A 21,513-nucleotide genomic window follows, 5' to 3' on the forward strand; every position below is an offset into this window, starting at 1 on the left:
AAAGAACAGTCATATAAGGACAGTTTGGGAACAAGTGCAGAAATCAGAGCCTGGACAGGATATTATTTAATATGATGGAATTAATGTTTTTTTCTTAGGTCTGATAATGGTACTGTAATTACGTAAAGAAATATTTTTATTCTTAGAAGAAGCATGCTGAGTATTTAGGGGTGAAGTGTCATGTCTGCTACTAATTTTTAAATGTTTCAGAAAAAGAAAATGTGTGTTCATGTGTACACATGAGGGAAGCAGTAAAAATATGGAGACATGTTAACTATCATTAAATCCAGATGGATAGTCTGCTGGTATTCTCTGTACTCCACTTTCCACTACTTGCAATTTCTCAAAATAAAAAGTTGAGAAAGGAACAAAAAGATTTGGTGGCAACTACACGATCAACTTCTGTTTTATCTTAGGACTATCAGCCACAGAGAGAAATACAGTATAATTGAATTTGTCTGTTTTACCATAGTTATTTCAATCTTCCCTGGAGAAACTGTACTAAAATTGTAATATCCTGAAGGAGATTTGCTACTTTTGTTTTTTATGTCGTACCTACCGTTTGTACTTGCAGAAAGAATGGAGACCATTTAAAGAATAAGCATAGGAGCAATGAAACTAAAAACATGCCTAGTATTAAGTGGAGAGGATGGTTTTATCAGAAAACCTACGCTAAGGAAAATGTCCAGAATTTAGCTCAGCTTGCTGGCCACCAAGGCAAAGCAGCAAAAATGATGGGTTCTCAAACTCTTTTTGAGGGAGCCATAGAAGTGTCTTCTTCTGTTGCTTCTCATCCCAAGTCTGCCTTACTCTCCTCTCACTAGAGAGTGACAGGCTAACGTGCCATCCCAAAATCCTGCGGCCTCACTGCATCGCTCCTGTCCTGACTGCTAAGGGACTAACTCGCTGTTCCACACCAGCTTTTCCCTCCACACTGATTGGCCTCATTTTCCAATTAAGTTTACAATAAATAAAAGTAACCATCTGCTTTAGGCTGAGCTCCTCCAAAACTAAACGCTGAGATAGGATTTGACTTTACATAGTTCTGGGAGGCATTAAGAGAGGAGATGCGAGTGAGACAGGAAAGGAAAGAGCCCATGAGAAAGAATTAACTGGCAGATTACCGCCATGGGCCACTGGCGTTCAATCTTGTTGGAAAACTCAGAGACAGTGTGGATCAGCCTCCGGGTTGTTCCCTGTGGTGGGGAATCTGAGGTACTTATCCTCGGATTGACTCCTTGGCACTCCCAACTTGCCCCACTTGAGCAGAGAGAAAATCCTCAGGCAAAGAGTAGCAGGAGGATGTGATCAGCGTGTTCTGGAACAAACATCACCGAGAGGATGTGGCTGACAGCTGATCTGTCACTGATGCCACCGATGGTGGCTGCTACACCATCCTAACCACCAACCTTCAAACAAAGACAGTTTTTTACTTCTAACTAAAACGCTGCCTCTGAACAGATTTGGCTTCTGGTGGTTTTAGCCGACTGTTCACTGTTTTCATCTTGCACAAGTTTCTTCTAACCATGTAATCACTGGTTTCACGTTCTTTTTTCCAGAACGCATCCAAGAATAGGAATGCAGCCTCAGTGTTCTGTGCTGAGTTGGCATACCGATCTATCTATATTTTAGAAGTTTTTGTGAACTTGAAAGACTGACATTGATTGGTTTGCATGACATACGATTTTCTCTCCAGTCTCCAAGCTGGGAAAGGCTGGGCCAGTCTACTATCAGATGGGACTGCAGGCAGCATTGACATCACAATGGCCAAGACAAAATAGAATTTAGGGAACTCTGTTCTTTTTAAAACTGACTCAGAATTAGTTTACAGCTTACAGAAAAGTGGCAAAATAAAAACATAATCAATACAGCATAATCAATACACAGATTCACCTATCGTTAACATGTCGCCCCTTTTGCTTTATTTAGCATTTGCTTAGTCACAGAATCCATCTGGCCATAGGTATGTATATATTCATACACACAGACAGATACAGAATTTTGTTCTATTCATACTTGAGAAGTTGTATATATCGCAGCCTTTACCCCTAGATACTGGAGTGTGCAGAATAAAAAGAATATTCTCTTACATAACCATAGTGTAACTAACAATTTTAGGAATTTTAACATTGATTCATACTTTAATATATTCTACTCTTAGTATTCTAATTTTGTCAACTGACTTAATAATGTCCCTCACACCATTTTTTTACTTTCCATACCCATCTACCGTCAGGTATAGCATTTTCTTGATATGTCTCTTCAGTTTGCTTAACTCTGAAATATTTCTACATACATTTTTTTTGCCTTTTATAACACTGACATTTTAAAATAATACAGTCTTTCCTCCTTTTAAATAAAATATTCCTCTTCTGAGATCCAGTTGAAGATTCCTTGTAATTAAACCCGGGTTATGCATTTCTGGCTAGAATATTACATCCCTGCTATGTTCTTTTCAGCGCATGACATCTAGAGGCAACTCAGGTCCATTGCCCCTCACCGGCAATGTTATTTTTATTTACCTGGTCAAGATATTGCCTAACTTCACTGTAGAGTTACTATTTGTGAGGAGACGGTTTAAAACCATGCATTTTTATTTTTTCACTAAACAACATCTCCCAGAAGTCATTCCATATCAGGTAACAGAGGTCATCCTTGCTCAGTGTTACAGCTGGGTAGTGTCCATTGCATGTATATGTCCCAGGAACTCTGTTCTTTATTTTTTTGCTAAGGTAACCCCCGACATCTCTTTGGACCAAAAGCTAGGGCCATCTCCCCAATTTTCACTAGAGCCCGTAACCTGGGTTCCAGTCAAGATGGAGTCTGCATTCACACTGAATGCAAGCAATGCCCCTGGGCAGAATGCGTGGAGGAGCTTCCTGAGAGCTCTGAAACTAAATGGTCATAGGCAGATCGGGGAAGAAAAAACCAGAACTTGCAGGACCCGCAAATCAATGATAAGTTCCCCCATTTGTTTCCCTTGGTACCCGTTGGTTGAGACTCAAAGGCGACCTGAAACCCAGAACTTTGCACCAAGGGTGGACAGAAAGAGCTCTAAGAGAAGCCCTCTACTTCTGTTTCAAGGAACAAGAAAGAGGACCACATGGGTCAGAGAAAGTGGGGGATATTGTCTTCTTCTTTTTCCATTCTCTCCCACCCCAGTCCTCAGGCAATGCCAGGTGATGACTGACAACAGCACAGACTGGGCTGGCACCCTTTTCTCTTGACCAGGGGACCTTTGGTCCCAAGAATGGGAGGAAAGACCCCATTGCCTTTCTCTCTCGAGCTACTGGCCTTTAGACTTGGAAGCAAACAAATTCAAGGAAAGTGGGCAGCACCATGGGGAATCTAAAGCCCCAGCTTTTTAGCCAGAAGACCAAGAAGGGGAAAAAAGGAATTCCTAGGGAGGAAAAAGGTGTCAGGAAGATTGAAGGTAGGGACGAGCTCAAGAAAATGATCCCACAGCTTTTGGCTTCTGACTCAGAGGAAGAGAAGGTGCGAATGCCTTCATTTGCCCCCAATCCAGGTTCATCTGACACCAGCCACCTCCACCATGCCCCCTAAGTTCAACCCCATGGATATCAAAGTCATATAACCTGAGGTGCATGGGTGGGGCGGTCCGTGCCACATCAGCCACCTGGGTCTGTCCCCAAAAAATGTTGGTGATGGCATCTGCAAGGCAAACCGTCATTGGAAGGGTCTAAGGATTACAGTGAAACTGATCATTCAGAACAGAGAGACTCAGAATGAAGTGGTACCTTCTGCCTCTGCCCTGATTGTCAAAGCCCTTAAGGAACTGCCAAGAGACAGAAAGAAGCAGAAAAACATGAAGCACAGTGGAAACATCACTTTTGATGAGATTGTCAACATTGCCTGACAGATGCAGCACCAAGCTTTAGCCACTAAAGCCATTTAGCTTTAGCCAAGTTCCATCTCCGGAACCACTAAAGAGATCCTGGGGACTGCCCACTCTGTGGGCTGCAATGTTGATGGCCACCACCTTCATGGCCTCATAGATGACATCAACAGTGGTGCAGTGGAATGCTGGTTAGTTAGAAAAGCAGAAGAAAATATTTCAATAAAGGATCATTTGACAACAACAACAACAACAACAAAATGGATCCCATAAAGTTGGTTATGAGTTCCTGGGCTCATACCTCACCTGCACATGGATGGTTTAGTCCTAAATGGTATACTAAAGTCTTTGAGAACTGATCTGAATAGTAATCACTGCCCAGTTCCTGCCTGGCCACTGCATAACACACACACACACACACACACAGCCCAGTGACACTGTGAGGGCTTTGAACCCTGAGCTGACATCAGGAGCACAACCCACAAACGGTAGGTGGGAACTGATGTTGTACCTCACTGGGTCAGTTTTCTGCTTAGAAAAAAAAAATCAATATTTTCCATAGGATTTAAACAAGACCCAGAATCATAATATTCATAATGCCTATATGTAATTCAAAATTACTTGACATACCAAGAACCAAGAAAATATCAACATCTCACAAGGGAGAAGACAAGACAACATGCCAACTCCGAGATGCCACAAATTTTGAAATAACTAGGCAGATGCTTTAAAGCAGTTATTATAATGGGGCTCCAAGAAGTGACTACTTTTGAAAGGTATGTAAAGATAGAAAGTCTCAGTAGAGAAACAGAAAGTCATTTAAAAAAAAGAAGAAGAAGAAGAACCAAATGGAAATTTTAGAACAGAAAAACAAAATAACAGATTACTGAATGGGCTCAATATCACAATGGAGAGGACAGGAAAGAATGAAAAGTGAGTGTATTTGAAGATAGATAAATAAAATTATCTATCAGAAAAACGAAGAGAAAAAATTGGGAAAAAAAACTGAACAGAGCTTTGGGGACCTATGAGGCAATGCTAAGAGGTCTAATACTCATGTCATGATCCCAGAAGGAAAGAAGAAACATGGGTGAAGAAAGGATATTTAAAGAATAATGAAAACTTGCCAAATTTGACTATAAAATGCACTTATAGATTCAAGAAACTCAGCAAACTGAAATAAGTCAATCTTTCTGACAACTATCATATGATCTCATTCATGTGGAATTTAAGAAACAAAACAGAGGATCATAAGGGAAGGGAGGGAAAATGAAACAAGATGAAACCAGAGAGGGAGACCAACATAAGAGACTCTTAGTCATAGGAAACAAATTGAGGTTGCTGGAGGCAGGGTAGGGGGATGGGGTAAGTGGGTGATGGACATTAAGGAGGGCACGTGATATAATGAGCACTGGGTATTATATAAAACTGATGAATCACTAAACTCTATCTCTGAAACTAGTAATACACTATATGTTAATTAATTGAATTTAAATTTAAATAAAGAAACTCAGCAAACTAAAAACAGGATAGGGTGTCTGGGTGGCTCAGTGTGTTAAAGCCTCTGCCTTCAGCTCAGGTCATGATCTCAGAGTCCTGGGATCAAGCCCCACATCGGGCTCTCTGCTCCTCAGGGAGCCTGCTTCTCCCTCTCTCTCCCTCTGCCTGCCTCTCCGCCTACTTGTGATCTCTATCCGTCAAATAAATAAAATCTTTAAAAATAATAATAATAAATAAAAATAAAAAATAAAGACAGGATAAACTTGAAAAAACCCACACCCAGACACATCATAATCAAACTTCTAAAAACTAAAGATAAGGAAAAGATCTTGAAGAAGCCAGAGAAGAACAACAGATAACATTGAAGGGAAAGTATTAAAATGAGTGTGAATTTCTCAAGGTAGGTCATAAGGCAACGGAACAAAGCTTTTAAGCTCTGAAAAAAAAATAATTATCTGTAGTTGTATAAGCAGCAAAAATATCCTTCAGGAATGAGGGCAAAATTAAGATAAGACATTCTCAGATGGAGAAGAACTAAGAGATTTATGGCCAACAGAGCTGCCAACAGAAAGTTAGAGAAAATTCCTCAGATCAAAGGCAAATGATACAGAGAAAGTTGAAACTTCAGGAATCAAGGAAGAGAAACAGAATCCCCAACACATATTTCATCCATCCACCAACCCATTTCCCTTCAGGTAACCATCAGTTTGTTCTCTATTGTTAAGGGTCTGTTTCTTGATTTCTTTGCCTCTCTCTCTCCCCTTTACTTAAATTCCATACGTGAGTGAAATCATGTGGTATTTGTCTTTCTCTGGCTGACTTATTTCACTTAGCATAATACTATTTAGCTCTATCCATGTCATTGCAAATAGCAAGATTTCATTCTTTTTATAGCTAAGTAATATTCCATTATCTATCAATCAATTGATCAACCGATAGATAAATATGGCACCCATCATTGATGAACACTTGGGCTGCTTCCGTATCTTGACTATTGTAAATAATGCTGCTATAAACATAAGAGTACATGTATCCCTTTGGATTAGTGTTCTTGTATTCTTTGGGTAAATACCCAATAGTGTGATTACTGGATCACAACCTCCATACTGTTTTCCACAGTGACTGCACCACTTGGTATTCCCACCAACAAAGCACAAGTATTTCTTTTTCTCCACATCCTCTCCAACACCTGTTGTTTCTTGGGTTATTGATTTTAGCCATTCTTACAGGTGTGAGGTGATATTTCATTGAAGTTTTGATTTGCATTTCCCTGGTGAGTGATGTTGAGGATCTTTTCATGTGTCTGTTGGACATCTGGGTGTTTTCTTTGGAGAAATGTCTGTTCATGTCTTCTGCCCATTTTTTAGTTGGATTTTTCGGTTTTGGGGTGTTGAGTCTGATAAGTTTTATATATATATTATATAATATATATATAATATATATATTATATATATAATATATATATATGTGGATTTTACATATTGTGGACTCTTTATTGGATATGTCATTTGCAAATATCTTCTCTCCTTCTGTCGGTTGTCCTTTAATTCATTGATTGTTTCCTTCACTGTGCAGAAACTTTTTATCTTGATGAAGTCCCAATAATTGATTTTTGCTTTTGTTTCCCTTGCCTCAGGAGACATGCTTAGAATGAAGTTGCTATGGTGAATGGTCTGACAGTGTATGGGTTTTTGGTTTGTTTCTTTTTTTAATTTATTTTAGAGAGAGAGAGAGGAAGAGAGAGTGAGCACAAGCAGGGAGAGGGGAGGGGCAGACGTAGAGGGAGAAGCAGACTCCCCACTAACCAGGGAGCCGGACTGGGGCTCAGTCCCAGGACCCTGAGATCATGACCTGAGCCAAAGGCAGACACTTAACCTGAGCTCCCAGGTGCCCCATTTTCAGTGTATATTAATGTTATACAGAGAGGACCATTTCCCCAAAGGTAGACATAGGAACTATATGGTAATAAGCTTCCTGTTTTCCACTGGAAATGATAACATATTAATTAGTCTGTTATAAATATGTATATTGCAAGATGCCTGGGTGTCTCAGTCATTAGGTGTCTGCCTTTGGCTCGGGTCATGATCCCAAGGTCCTGAGATTGAGCCCCGCATCGGGCGCTGTGCTCGGTGGGAAGCCTGCTTCTCCCTTTCTCACTCCCCCTGCTTGTATTCCCTCTCTTGCTGTGTCTCTCTCTGTGTCAAATAAATAAATAAAATCTTTTTAAAAAATATGCATATTGCAATCCTTAGGACAACTACTAAAAAAAATATATAAGCAGGTGTGGCTAAAAACTCAAGATGAATTAAAATGGGATATTAAGAATATTCAAATAATTCAAAATGAAGGAAAGGAGAAATGAAGGTACAAAAATAAAAGAAATAATAAAATAGTGACCTAAATCCAAACATACCAATGTTTACATTAAATACAATGGTCTGTATCAGATAATTTTGTCTCCTAGATCTTCCACTTGTGCTTAAAGAAAGCATAATCACATTGTTATTTTTTTAAAGGTTTGAGTAACACATTTTTAAAATTTTATTTGTTTATTTGACACGCAGAGAGAGGAGGAGAGTGCAAGCACAAGCACAAACAGGGACAGCTGGAGGCAGGAAGAAAGGGGGAACCAGGCTCCCTGCTGAGGGAGCCTGATGCAGGGCTCAATCCCAGGACCCTGAGATCATGACCTGAGCTGAAGGTAGATGCTTATCTGACTGAGTCACCCAGGTGCCCCATAATCCCATTTTTTTAAATGATGTCTTCCTCTTGGGAAAATGAAAGTCAAAAAATTTCTTGAAAGAATCATTTCCTATCTTAACTCCTACATGCAAATTTAAGCATACAACACATTCTATATTTCTCATAAATAATCCCAGGATACTTAGTAGGAGTTCATTTACAATCCATTACGTTGAATAAAAATTATCCCTTGATCAAAAGAGGTCTTACTTATCCATTCCTTCAACTTGGTGGAAAATATAAAATCTTTGATCAACTCATTGAATTTGTACACAAAGACTGTAACTATGCAACATGATTTTGTAATTACACTGAAATCTCTAGAGGGCCATAAAGAGCCATTGCTCTCCCTTCCAGGTCCTTTGCAGATAGACAACTACATATACTCAGCCATTCGTTTGTTTCTTTTTTGCCCTTTTGAATGAACTCTTGGCCTCCTCCACCAGCTGAGGCCATCAGCTGCTGGTCATGCCTATTTGCGACACTCATGATCATCCTCTTCCTGCTTGAGTCAGGGGCATTTAAAGGCCCCCTTCCCTGGCCGTCCTGGAGAAGATAGGTAACACCCCTCAGCTAGGGACAAACCAGCTTGGCCTGGGGTCCATTATTCATTCTATAATTGATTATTTATTCACATGCCCATTCATTCAAAATGAATTCGAATTTGAGATGGCTTATAGAGAGGCATACTCCACAATAAGATAGAAATTAAAATAAATTGGGAAAATGAATGGAGGGAAAATAAAGATAGAAAAGCAAGATGAGGCGACGTTGGTACATAAAAGCGCCTAAAGGTCTTTTTCAATGGCAATCTATGGACTGCCATTTTATCTCTGAGGTCACTAGAGGCCAGAGCAGAAAGGAGAGATGTCCTGTTTGCAGTGTCCCCAAGGGAAGAACAAACCACGGTTTAGAAGGTACATATCTTCTAAACATGGGAGAAACTTCTCCCCATAACCTCATGTAGAGTCGTGGGAAATGCCCTCAATAGTACTCTTATAATGAATAAAATAGCAGTTAACATTTCACAGAAGAGCAAGTCACAGGGAAACAATTCTACAAAGGATGAAAAATATCCTAAGATTTTGGGTTTTTCACTCGTCTGATTGAATTCAAGGATGACATTTAGACTGAAGTCTACTTCTCCAACTTTCCCACAGAAGGACCTCCAACATGGGAGAGCACCCCTAAAACACCTGGGGGTACAGCCCAAGGCAATCTACCACACAGATGGAGTTCCTTTGCCATATCATCATTTACTTCAAAAAATAAACCATGTGAGTTTTTTATACTTCATGTAACATGGTGTTTTAAATTGCTTACCACTGGAGGTGTCAGGATGCAGGGAGATCTTCCTAACTCCTTCAATAATTAAGATGCTGTTGCCTTAAGTGTGTCTATTTTTGGAAAATTAACTGCCTTGAAAAAAGCTGACACTGAGTTCAGCCTCCAGTTTCTTGCCCCTTGTTAGTCTCATAATGTTTCCAGAACCCAAACTCACATAATTAGGTAAACACAAATGCCAACCACTGATTCCTCGCTTTATGAGCTCTGTTCGTAGAAATTTAGGACAGCGTTCAGGATGGCCCCACATAGGCCTGAGGTGCTGCCCCATGATTCTGGGTGACAGCTGTGGCGGGGTCTGCGCTCTTCCTGAGAGTTCAAGTCTCCACAGTCAGACCTGTGTTCTAGTACACTATCTCAGAGCTTTCATACTCAAGAAAACTCTCAGGGCCCCTGGGTGGCTCAGTAGGTTGAGCATCTGCCTTCTGCTTGGGTCATGATCCCAGGATACTTGGATCAAGCCCTACCTCGGGCTCTCCGCTCAGTGGGGAGTCTGCTTCTCCCTCTGCCGCTCACCCCACTCATGCTCTATTTCTCTCTCTCTCTCTCTCAAATAAATAAATATAATATTTAAAAATAAATAAAACTCACTGGTTGGCCTCTTTGCCACTGAGGCTATAATTTTCATTCCATGTAAATAAAGTAACAGATTTCTAGAAATCTGTTAGATTAATGGATTAGTGGATTAATATGTTAGATTAGTGGCTTAATATGTTAGAAAGCATAGATGGCTTTAAAAAAATGTCTCCCAGGGGCACCTGAGTGGCATAGTTGGTTAAGCATCTGACTCTTGCTTTCGGCTCAGGTCATGATCTCAGGTTCCTGGGAACAAGTCCCACATCCGGCTCTGCGCTGGGCATGAGGTCAGCTTGAGGATTCTCTCTCTCTCCTCTCTCTTCCTCTGCCCCTGCCCCCAAGATGCTCACTCTCTCTCAAATAAATAAATCTTTTAAAAAAATGTCTCCCCAATAAACACTGAAATGAGCAGAAGGAAGCAAAATTAGTGAAGGAAACTGTTTACTCTGAAATTGTAAAAGGGCCCAGCCTGCATTAATTTGAATAAGGACACCAGAAGCCTTCCCCAGCTAAAATAAAGCAAAACAAAAACAGTTAGCGGGTATGGCAATGGTAAAAGATGCATTCCAAGATGATGGCAGTAACTAAGATGGAAAAGGCTGTTTCATCTCCATAGGAGTAACAAGCAAGAAGATAGAACACCTGTACTGGACACCTGTCAGGTTTTTCCACACTGGCAGCCTTTCTAGAAGTAGTGTCCACAGCCACAGTAGCCAGCCACGAGAAGGAGCCGTGGTAGTTCTCTACCCTGTCAGAGCCTCCCGCCAAGCCTCCAGCTCTCCTCAATCTGTTGAGCTCCCTTCCTTCCAATAAATCCCCATTTTGCTAAAGCCCACCCTAATTGGTTTTTGCTGTTGCTACCAAGAACCTTAATCAATACAACAGACATGACACTTTTGCATTTAATGACTTTGAAATATATAAAACAGAAACGTCTACAAATCATAAGATAAAAGGATAAATCCACAAAAATTGCATGGACTTTAAGATACTGTTCTCAGAAATTGATAGATCAGATACTTTAAAAAACTGAAACAAAAAGAGATTTAGAGCTTTGTGTTAATTCAAGCTAATTACAATTAAATAATAGTTCAAAATCAGTTCTTCAGTCTCACTACCTACATTTTAAAATATTCAATACCATATGTGTCTAATGGTTGCTGTATTGCGCAGCGTGGATTATATGACATTTCCTTCATCACAGAAAGTTTAGCTAGACAGAGTTCTTGTAAAGAAAGGGGGTAAATAAAGGGGTGCCTGGGTGGCTCAGTGGGTTAAGCCTCTGCCTTCTGCTCAGGTCATGATCCCGGAGTCCTGGGATCGAGCCCCGCATCGGGCTCTCTGCTCAGTGGGGAGCTGCTTCCCCCTACCCCTCTGCCTGCCTCTCTGCCTACTTGTGATCTCTCTCTCTCTCTCTGCCAGATAAATAAATTTTTAAAAAAATCTTTAAAAAAAAAAAAGAAAGAAAGAAAATGTGATAAACACACGTGCATGCACCAGGGACTGTTACTCAATCATTAAAAGGAAAGAAATCCTGTCCATTTGCCACAAGGATGAACCTGGAAGACAATATGCTAAATGAAATAATATGGACACACACAAAAAAACCCCAAATACTATACCATCTCACTTACATGTGGAGTCTAAAATAGTCAATTTCACAGAGGTGGAGTGTGGAATGGTAGTTGCCAGGGACTTTGGGTAGAGGGAATGTTTACAGTTGTCAAAGCCTAAAAACTTTCAATTATAAGATGAGTAAGTTCTGAAAACGCATAGCATGATGACTGTAGTTAATAACACTGTATCATATACTTGAAATTTGCTTTAGTGTTCTCACCACACACGCGCACATGCACACACACACACAAAGGTAACTACGTGGGGTTATGGATCTGTTAATTAGCTTGGTTCTGGTATTCATTTCACAATGTGTACCATAAACAGAGACAATTTTTGTCAATCAACTTCAGGAAAGCTGGAAAAAAGTGAATCTTTACTTTCATACCTAATATTGTTTTTGTAATTTTGTAATATTTCCTTAAAGAGGACCACCAAATTTGTATAAGATTTACACCCCACTTACTGGTCTCATCAATAAGCTGTGAAAAATACAATGATACCATGATGTCCTCCTTCATTCAACAGCTTAGTAGTTATGAGCAAGGGTCTTGAAGACCACACATCTGGATCCATTTTGTGGTTCTGCCACTTCTAATGTAGGCGCAGCATTCAATTGCTGTAAGTTTTTCCTAACCTATAAAACTGGAATAACAATTGTACCTGCTTGCAGGCTTACTGTGCAGATGATATAACATAATGCCTGAAATGCAGCCAGCACATTAGGCACAGTACACAGTATGCATAGGATGAATAGCAACTCTTACTATTTTATGGTGTTTGGGGAGTGAAAATTCTTTCAGAAAAGGCAGTTGAAAAAAGACATTTTCAAGGAAACAACATGCTAGACCTCTAACATACACACTTGAGGCACAAGAAAAGTATCTTAGATGAACTCTAGGATGCAAGAAATAATGAAGAGCAATGAAAGTGTAAATGTGTGGGTTAGTTCTGAATGAGCATTTACTGTATAAAACAATAATGATAATGTCTTGCAGAGCTGAAAGATATATAGAATTAAAATGCACATCAACAATAGCTAATACATCAGGATGACAGTAAATATAATTAAACTATTATAAAGCCCTCCAAGAAGAGGGTCAAGTATTGATTATGTTTAGGTCCTGATAAGTTAATTATGCATGTTTTACTTTTTAGAATAACCACCAAAAAAATAGAAACAGGGATTATAACTTCTAAGTCAGTAGAGAGAAGGAAATGGAATGATAAAAAATACTCAGCCAATCCAAAAGTTGGCATTAAAGGAGAAAAGAAAGAATAAGTAAGATAGGGACAATCCACAAATGAGGCAGTAGATTTAAACCAAAATATATGAGTAATCGCATTAAATGTAAACAGACTAAATGCTCCAGTTAAAAGATGAAGATCATTAGAATGGTTCTTAAAAATCCTACTTTTCAGAATTTATAATATCGGTCAAGAGAAAGCTGATGGAGCAGCACCTGGGTGGCTCAGTTGGTTGAGTGACTGCCTTCAGCTCTGGTCATGATTCCAGGGTCCTGGGATCGAGTCCTGCATTGGGCTCCCTGCAGGGTGAGCCTGCTTTTCCCTCTCCCTCTGCTTACTGTTCTCCCTGCTTGTGCTCTCTCTCTCTCTAAAATCTTAAAAAGAAAAAAAGAATGCTGATGGAACTTATCCTAGAGTACAAAGATCACTCATAATGATAAATTTATAAATGGTAAAATTTATATGTTCTTAATAACAGACTCAAAATGTGTAGACTAAAAATTGACGGGACTAAAAGGAGAAACAGACAAATCCACAATCTAAGTGAGATATTTTAACACAGCTCCCTCAGTAACTGGAAGAATAAGCCCACAAACGTCCATAAATACAGAGGAGGGTTGGCTAACATGACCCAATAAATGCACATGGAACACTGCACCAACAACTACAAAATAACCATCCTTTGCAAGCACGCATGGATCATTTTCAAAAATTGACTTTATTATGCCAGGATTGGGCACTTATGCATACGTTATCTCCTCTGATCATCATAAAATTGTGAAATAATCATCTCGGCTGGAAATCCTCCAGACTCACTCTGCCCCATTCTCTGTAATGCTCTATGTCCTGTGAAGTTGACAAATACTGGGTGCATTCGCAGATGCCTTTCTCCTCTAGCTTCTGGTTGAGTCCATCCAGTGGGAGCCAAGAACAGAGACTATTGGGTAAAAGGAGGGTAGAGTCAGGGAGTTTACCGTCCCTGCCCGTCCCTGTGGGGTTGCTGAGGACGGCTGGGCTGCTCCGTCTTCCCTGCCTAGTCTGCTCCTGGCAGGCTGCACTCTTCAGACAGCTGCCCTTTCCAAGCCCAGTTCCCATTCCTCCCCTTGCTGCCTCTCAGGTCTAAGGGTTGTAATGGCTGTGCTTAGTGGGTCTTCCTGAGCCCTGTCCGCACCCTGCCAGCGGTCCCTTCACTAAATTCTCTTCAAACTACTCAGCTAGGGTGTGCCACCGGTTTCCTGCAAGAACCCTGGGCTGAGTATTAGCATCCCCATCTGCCTTTAAGGAAACAGAAGCTCAGGGAGGTCAGCAGCTCACACAAGGTTACCAGCTGTATCTCCCCTCTAGGTGTAGAAATAAGGGCAATTTCATCCCTAGCTCCCATAATAAATTATTAAATTTGGACAACAGTGTGCCCTGTTAAAATGTCAATTATTAAAATAATTTTGGGGGACGCCTGGGTGGCTCAGTGGGTTAAAGCCTCTGCCTTCGGCTCCGGTCATGATCCTGGAGTCCTGGGATCAAGCCCCGCATCAGGCTCTCTGCTCAGCAGGGAGCCTGCTTCCCCACCCCCTCTGTCTGCCTCTCTGCCTGCTTGTGATCTCTGCCTGTCAAATAAATAAATAAAATCTTTAAAATAATAATAATAATAATTTTTGAATGTGAGTTATAACATGGCCTTTTTTAGTTTCTTAAATTTTAGGGACACTGTGTCTTCCATTGAGAGTATGTTTGTTCAGTTGTTTGCTCATTAATTTTTGGTGCTTGATGCCTTTTAGAGGAAGTTTTCCAATAGAGTAAAGATAACCTCTGAATTTCAGACCCCATGATATTTTGTCTTCCTACTTTGCTATTTTTCAGATCGACATGAGGTTATCTCCAAAGAAATACTGGAGCTGGACCCATGGGAGAACCAATGGAATGTTGTAGCCATCAATGTCCTCATGCATGACAGTTATGACGTTTGCCTGGTGGCCAGGATGAACCCCCGAGACCTCATCCCCCCACCTTCAGATCTGGTGGAAGAAGGCCAGGAACACTGAGGTCAGTATTTGCTATAGGACCTCCTGCTGTGTCTCCACGGGAGGCACTAGGAATGGAAAAAGCCCACAGGCACCAGCCAGTCACCCTGAACATATGTGTTATATGCATAGCGGTCCATGTGCAAAGCAGTGGGTGCTAGATATTGTGATAGGGACCTCCAGTTGGCTAGAATGGACAAAACATTACAAGGTCAAATGTGGCAACAGCACAGGAAGAACACAGGGTGAGTGTCATAGGAATCAAGGGATGCAGGGACCTCACACTGCTGGGGACTCAAGGACAGCATTGCCAAGGAGCAGACCTTTTACTGGGGCCTCAGACGGTGAAGACGCAATCCCATGGGTGCAGCTCATGGGGACATCACAGAAACAGCTGAGCCACAGCCCAGAGCTGGGTCAGATTGCCCGGGCCATGGGCTCTGCTACTAAGGCTGGAAAAGGAGATTATAGACAAGTGACCAACACCTATAAAAGCAAAGGCCGTGGACCTGGTCTCTGAGCAGGGAATCATCTCACCATCTTGTGGTATTAAAGGAAGACTTCCCTCTGTGCTCTCTTCCAGTTTCAATCTTACAGAGACTTTCTATTCTCGTGTAGAATACTCTTCTACCGCAGCAACGTTGCCCAAAATGGGGCTAGCAGTGAACCACAAATTCCTAACAGCTCAGGCACTCAAGCCCAACCACAGTGAGCAGAGAAACTCTACCCTCATCCAGGTCTGTGTGGGGAACAGATATGGGAAGCTCCAAGGCCCTGGCAGACTTATCCAGGCTGCCCTCCAGCACACATGACCTTGTGCAGGTTGTCCCTGACCAGGCTCTGGAGTGGAGGAGAGCAGCAGCACATCCCTTTGGCTGCGGCTGCCGGCCCTCTTACCTAGCCTTTGCAGGATCTTCCCCAAGACTGTCAATAGGGATGGAGCCGCCTGCTCCAGCCCACAGTTGAGCATAATCAGAAAACAGCTAGTCCCAGAATATACTTTAGGAGTGACATTTAAATGGCACATGGGGAATCCATCTATCTGACTTACCATTCATACTTCTGGAAGTACAGTGGATTCAAAGAGTGCATTTTCGTAGCTGTTCCTCAATAACTTCCCCAGAGTTTCCCATTGCACGGGGCTCTTTTTTAAAACAGGAATGGTCAGTAAATTCCCTAGAACCTTCTCAGAGGGAGACAGTGCTAGATTGAGACAGCTCTTGTCTGGTGCCAGGTCGTGTGACCATGATGACCATGTTCCCTGGTTCCAGCTGCTGAAGCAGGCAGAAGAGGCAGGCCCAGTGGGAAACTGCTTCTGCCACCATGATGGGGGTCCACTAAGACCCCACGCAGGTTGTCCCCAAGTAGGCCAGACTCTAGGAGGGCAGGGGCCATGCCTGTCACTTTGCAATGGCGCCACTTGGAACCTGCACTGAGCAAAGTGAAGAGAAGTTGATGCTTCTCCCTGGCCAAGGCTCCTAATCTCGCGGGGGAGGGGGAGGCTGGGGGGGCGGGTCTTGCTACAAAGGCAGAGTAGTTCCTCTGAGTGGGCTGTGCTGGCTGTGGCAGACCTGGTCGCAGAGTCCCCCCAGCTCTGGTTCCTGACTTCCTCTTAGCAGAACCGCAGTGCCTGCCCCACCCCTCGAGCACACACTAGAAGCTGCTGCACTTCCCTGCATCCAGGAAGCCCTCGTCAGGGTGTCATGATACAACTTATCCACCCATTGGGTTCAAGCTCTCCTGCCAGCCTTGCTGCTTCGCTAGCTGTGTGATCTCTCCAGCAAGATAACCTCTCCAAAGCCTCATTTTCCCCGTATGCAGAAAAGGGAGAAAAATGCTTTTTAGGGTTGGTATGAGGACTGAGTGAGAAAGTGCTGAGCAAAGTGGCTGTCAGATACTGAAACAACAAACAGCCTTTAGCTGCCATTATTTCCAGAACCGTTATCATTGTCATCGGCATTTCCCAAAGCACAGCGCCCACAACAACCCAGGGCTTGAGTGGGCTCTGGGGGGACCGTAGGGGAGCTGTGCACTCGGTGTGAGATGGTTCTTCATTTCCCAGACTCAGCCACTCAGCTCCTCCAGGTGGTGGGCAGAGGAATAAGCAAGGTTTTGCTTTTAGTATCTAATGGAAGCCCTGGGTGCTTCTTGTGCTTCTTTCATATTCGTAGTTAAACACAAGACACCTCTACCCTCCTGTTGGCCGAGATTGTCAGAGATGCCACTTTGAATTCCTACTGCTCCAATTTTGACCTCAACTGAAGACCATCTCTTCATGCGGGGATATGTATGTCATGGAGCACTCTTGACGACTTCAACTCTTTGCTAGTTCTGATCTTCGTGAGGCAAGATTTCTGGACACGGAGCGCAGAACACAGTAGGGAAATGGTCTGGATGCCGGGGCTGGCAAAAGATGGCGACGGTCGGCACATCCGGGTCTGGCTTGCGTGCACCAAGAAAGCGCCACTGTTCCCACTGATTGACTTTATAATGAGCAGATGCTTTCAGTTTGAACTTGCAGAATAAAAATGTACTAATGAAAGGTCGCCTTTGTTTTTCTTCATATTGCAATTCAATGTCCATTTCTCTTGAAGAAGGGGTTCCTGAGCCCAGGAAGTACTGAGCATCCCAGGGCACTTCCTTTGGGTCAGAGGCATGATCTGAGGCCCAGCACCCCCCACCGATGGCCCCTACTCTGCCCTTGCAATGCTAGGGGTCCCCAGAGCCCATTCTAAGGAGAGCGTGCCAACACTGGGTCTGCAGCCTCGGGGGGGTGGGCCCTGGGAGGGTGGACCAGGAAAACAGCAGGAACCAGGAATGTCCCCATGGCACAGATCCGACAGCACCCTGCCCTGGTTGAGCCACTTCCCCCCTCCCCCACCAGACCTGGCACTACCAGAGTATCCTGGATAAAGCGGGAGGCCCCCTGTCACGGAGGCGTTTCTCAGAGGGGTGCTGCATGAGGCAGATCACAAAACACCAGCAGTCAGAGAACCTGGTCTTTCTCATGGTCTGAGCTGTGATGCGGGGCTCTGCCCTCGATGAGGTCACGTTCTGGAGAAGGGAAGAAAGCAGTCTACGGCCATACCACCCTGAACGCGCCCGATCTCGTCTGATCTCGGAAGCTAAGCAGGCTCGGGCCTGGTTAGTACTTGGATGGAGAAGGGAAGAAAGCAAACACGGGGACTTGACACCTTATGAGGAAGTAGGGTCTATACCCACAACAGGAAAAGTACAGTGTAGTTCAGAGTATCTCTGCACTTGTTTCTATCGCGCCAGAACAAACAACCACAAATTTAGCAGCTCGTTACCATACAGAGTTGTGATCTCACACTTCCGTAGTCTAGAAGTCTGAGATGGACGTCAGTCAGCCGAAATCAGGGCGTCTCAGGACTGCGCTCCTTCGGGAGGTGAGGCTCTAGGGTCAAATCCACGTCCTTGCCTTTTTCAGTCTCCAGAGACCACTGCCATGTCTGGGCTTGTATTCCCTTCTTCCATTTTCAAAGCCAAGGATCGTGTCTGTTCTGCCTGCCCGGATTGCCTCCTCTGTCTCCCACTTCTGATCCCTCCCCATTTCTGGTGGTATTCAGGTATCCTGCTCAGGTATCCAGGATCATCTTCCCATCTTAAGGTCAACTGGCCAGCAGTTTAATTCCCCTTGGCCACAAAACGTTCGACAGGCAAGGTTTCCAAGGATTAGGATGTACACAGTTGAGGGACACCATTATTCTGCCTACCATACTAAACGAATGCCTGACTTAGCCATAGAGTACGTCTGTGCACAATGTGTACAGGACTTTCCAGGCTCACCGAAGGTTGGGGGCCCCAGGGGTAATAAGCCAAGTGTAAATGCAGGTGTATGACCATGAGAGCTGTGGTCTCAGAGACCTCCATGACATCCTTATGGGGGTTGGGGGGTGGGGACCGTGAGAAGGAAAGACCCTCCTTGCCTACAGGATTATTTCCACTCTGCTTTAACATGAAACCTCTGAATCGCTTCTCGGCCTTTTGGCTAAGATCAAGTGTGTAACATGAAACCTCTGATACCGGCCATAAGACTCAAAGAAGTATAGTAACCACTAAACACAAGCCATAACCTAACTTAAATGCTTCTCTGGTACAAGCAAAGTGACCCAAGGTGCTGGGAAGCCCAGGGAAGAGGACCCTTGGTTTTAAAGGGTGCTGCAGGTTCAGAGAGTAGGACACCCTCAGGCTTGGGTTTGCTGGATAGACAAAGAAGGGTGTTCTAGGCTCAGGAACACCCTAGGCAAAGGTCCCAGCATTGAAAAGGGCCTGGTGTGTTCTGGATACAGAGAGAAGCTCTGTGCCAGCAGTATGTGGACTGGTGGCTGGAGAGGCAGACTGGGCCAGGCTGGGAAGGACCCTGGGTATGGACTCATGGAAGCCAGTGTGGGATTTTATAAAGATCACTTTGATGGTCATACCACCTGATAGAGAGCTGTTGGCGGAGTCCAGGCAAGAGGCCAACCAAGGTGGAACAGTGGGAATGAGGAGACAGACCCCCACATTGTTCAACGATTGACTGCACAATGTAAATGAGTAGAAATTTAATTACAATGTGCCACTTGGGTCTGAAGTGAATGATTTTTTAAAAGACAATTGACTGTCTCAAAAACTGGGCAGAGGACATGAACAGACATTTCTGCAAAGAAGACATCCAGATGGCCAACAGACACATGAAAAAATGCTCAGCATCACTTGGCATCAGGGAAATACAAATCAAAACCACAATGAGACACCACCTCACACCAGTCAGAACGGCTAAAATTAACAACACAGGAAACAACAAATGTTGGTGAGGACGCAGAGAGAGGGGAACCCTTCTGCACTGTTGGTGGGAATGCAAGCTGGTGCAGCCACTCTGGAAAACAGTATGGAGGTTCCTCAAGAAGTTAAAAATAGAGCTGCCCTATGACCCAGCAATTGCACTACTCAGTTTTTATCCAAAGGATACAAAATTACTGATTCTTTTTTTTTTAAGATTTTATTTATCTATTTGACAGATAGAGATCACAAGTAGGCAGAGAGGCAGGCAGAGAGAGATGAGGAAGCAGGCTCCCTGCTGAGCAGAGAGCCCTATGTGGGGTTTGATCCCAGGACCCTGGGATCATAACCTGAACTGAAGGCAGAGGCTTTAACTCTCTGAGCCACACAGGTGCCCCCAAAATTACTGATTCTAAGGGGCACATGCACCCCAATGTTTGTAACAGCAATGTCCACAGTAGCCAATTTATGGAAAGAGCCCAGCTGTCCGCTAACGGACGAGTGGATAAAGACGATGTGGTACATATATACAGTGGAATAGTAGCCATCCAAAAGAATGTAATCTTGTCATTTGCAACAATGTGGATGGAACTAGAGAGTATTAGGCTAAACGAAATAAGTCAGTCAGAGAAAGTCAACTATTGTATGATCTCCCTCACATGTGGAATTTAAGAAGCAAAACACATGAACACAGGGGAAGGGAAGGAAAATTAAGACGAAATCAGAGAGGGAGAAAAACTATAAGAGACTCTTAGCTAGAGGGATCAAACTGAGGGCTGCTGAGGGGGTGGGTAGGGGGATGGGATAACTGGGTGATGGGCACTAAGGGGGGCACTCAATGCAGTGAGCACTGGGTGTCATATGGAACTGATGAGTCACTAAACTCTACCTCTGAAACTAAACAAAATGAAAAATAATAAATAAATAATAAATACAATGCAAGACCATTGACTAAAGTAAAACTGATAACAGTCATTGTGGGATTTATGATATATGCAGAAGTAAATTATGTAAAAACAACAGAGCAAAGGAAAGGAACTGAGAAATAAAGCCTATGCTGTTAGGAGGACTTTGTGCTATATCAGAAGAGGTATAATATTACCTGAAAGTAGAATGCAGTAAGTTGACGGCACTTATTGTAAACCCTAGAGCAACTGCAGCAAAATAAAATTTAAAAGTACAGCTAACAATAGTGATGATTAAAGGGAATACTAAAGGGGCACCTGGGTGACTCAGTGGGTTAAGCCTCTGCCTTCGGCTCAGGTCATGATCCCAGGGTCCTGGGATCGAGCCTGCATCGGGCTCTCTGCTCAGCAGGGAGCCTGCTTCTTTCTCTCTCTCTGCCTGCCTCTCTGCCTTCTTGTGATCTCTGTCAAATAAATAAATAAAATCTTAAAAAAAAAAAAGGGAATACTAAAACAATTGCTAGTGCAAAGGAGGCAGGAAAAGAAGGAAAAGGCACGAAGAACAGAAGACAAATCAAAAACGAAGAGCAAGAGGGGAGATGTAATCACAAATATATGGATACCTACACTAGATATAAATAAGCTAGACACTCAAATAAAAATAATTCTTATTATAATTCAGAGATTATCAGACTGGATCTTAAAAAAAAAAAAAAGCAAGACTTATCTTGAAATAGAAGACACTGGCAAATTCTAAAAAGACATTAGGAAGATCCTAAATGCTATTTCTGTCTTTTGAGATGTACATAAATCTTCTTTAAAAGTTCAACAAGGGAGCACCTGGCTGGCTCCGTCAGAAGAGCATGTGACTCTTGATCTCAGCAGCATGAGTTCAAGCCCTGCACTGGGTGTAGAGATTGCT

The 21,513-nt window shown here is 42.9% G+C and overlaps 1 protein-coding gene and 1 pseudogene across 7 annotated transcripts in view; both read left to right on the forward strand.

Moving 5' to 3' along the window:
* The window catches only part of KBTBD12 (kelch repeat and BTB domain containing 12), a 73,361-nt gene extending 55,914 nt beyond the window's left edge, over nt 1-17,447 (forward strand). For 5 of the 6 annotated variants that reach the window (XM_080824136.1, XM_080824137.1, XM_080824139.1 and 2 more), the window contains 2 exons: nt 14,741-14,923; nt 17,073-17,447. In XM_080824136.1, coding sequence (XP_080680262.1) covers nt 14,741-14,922 — 182 coding nt within the window. In that variant the 3' untranslated portion in view covers nt 14,923; nt 17,073-17,447. Of the gene's footprint in view, nt 1-9,258; nt 9,376-14,740; nt 14,924-17,072 lie in introns of all 6 variants that reach the window. The other variant, XM_080824135.1, reaches the window with a different exon arrangement.
* Nucleotides 3,554-4,129, forward strand: LOC308351245 (large ribosomal subunit protein uL11-like; annotated as a pseudogene). The gene has a single exon. The product of its transcript is annotated as a large ribosomal subunit protein uL11-like (transcript).
* Nucleotides 17,448-21,513: the final 4,066 nt, after the last annotated feature.

Source organism: Martes martes (assembly GCF_963455335.1).
Source record: "Martes martes genome assembly, chromosome: 1".
In the NCBI taxonomy this organism is placed as follows: domain Eukaryota; kingdom Metazoa; phylum Chordata; class Mammalia; order Carnivora; family Mustelidae; genus Martes; species Martes martes.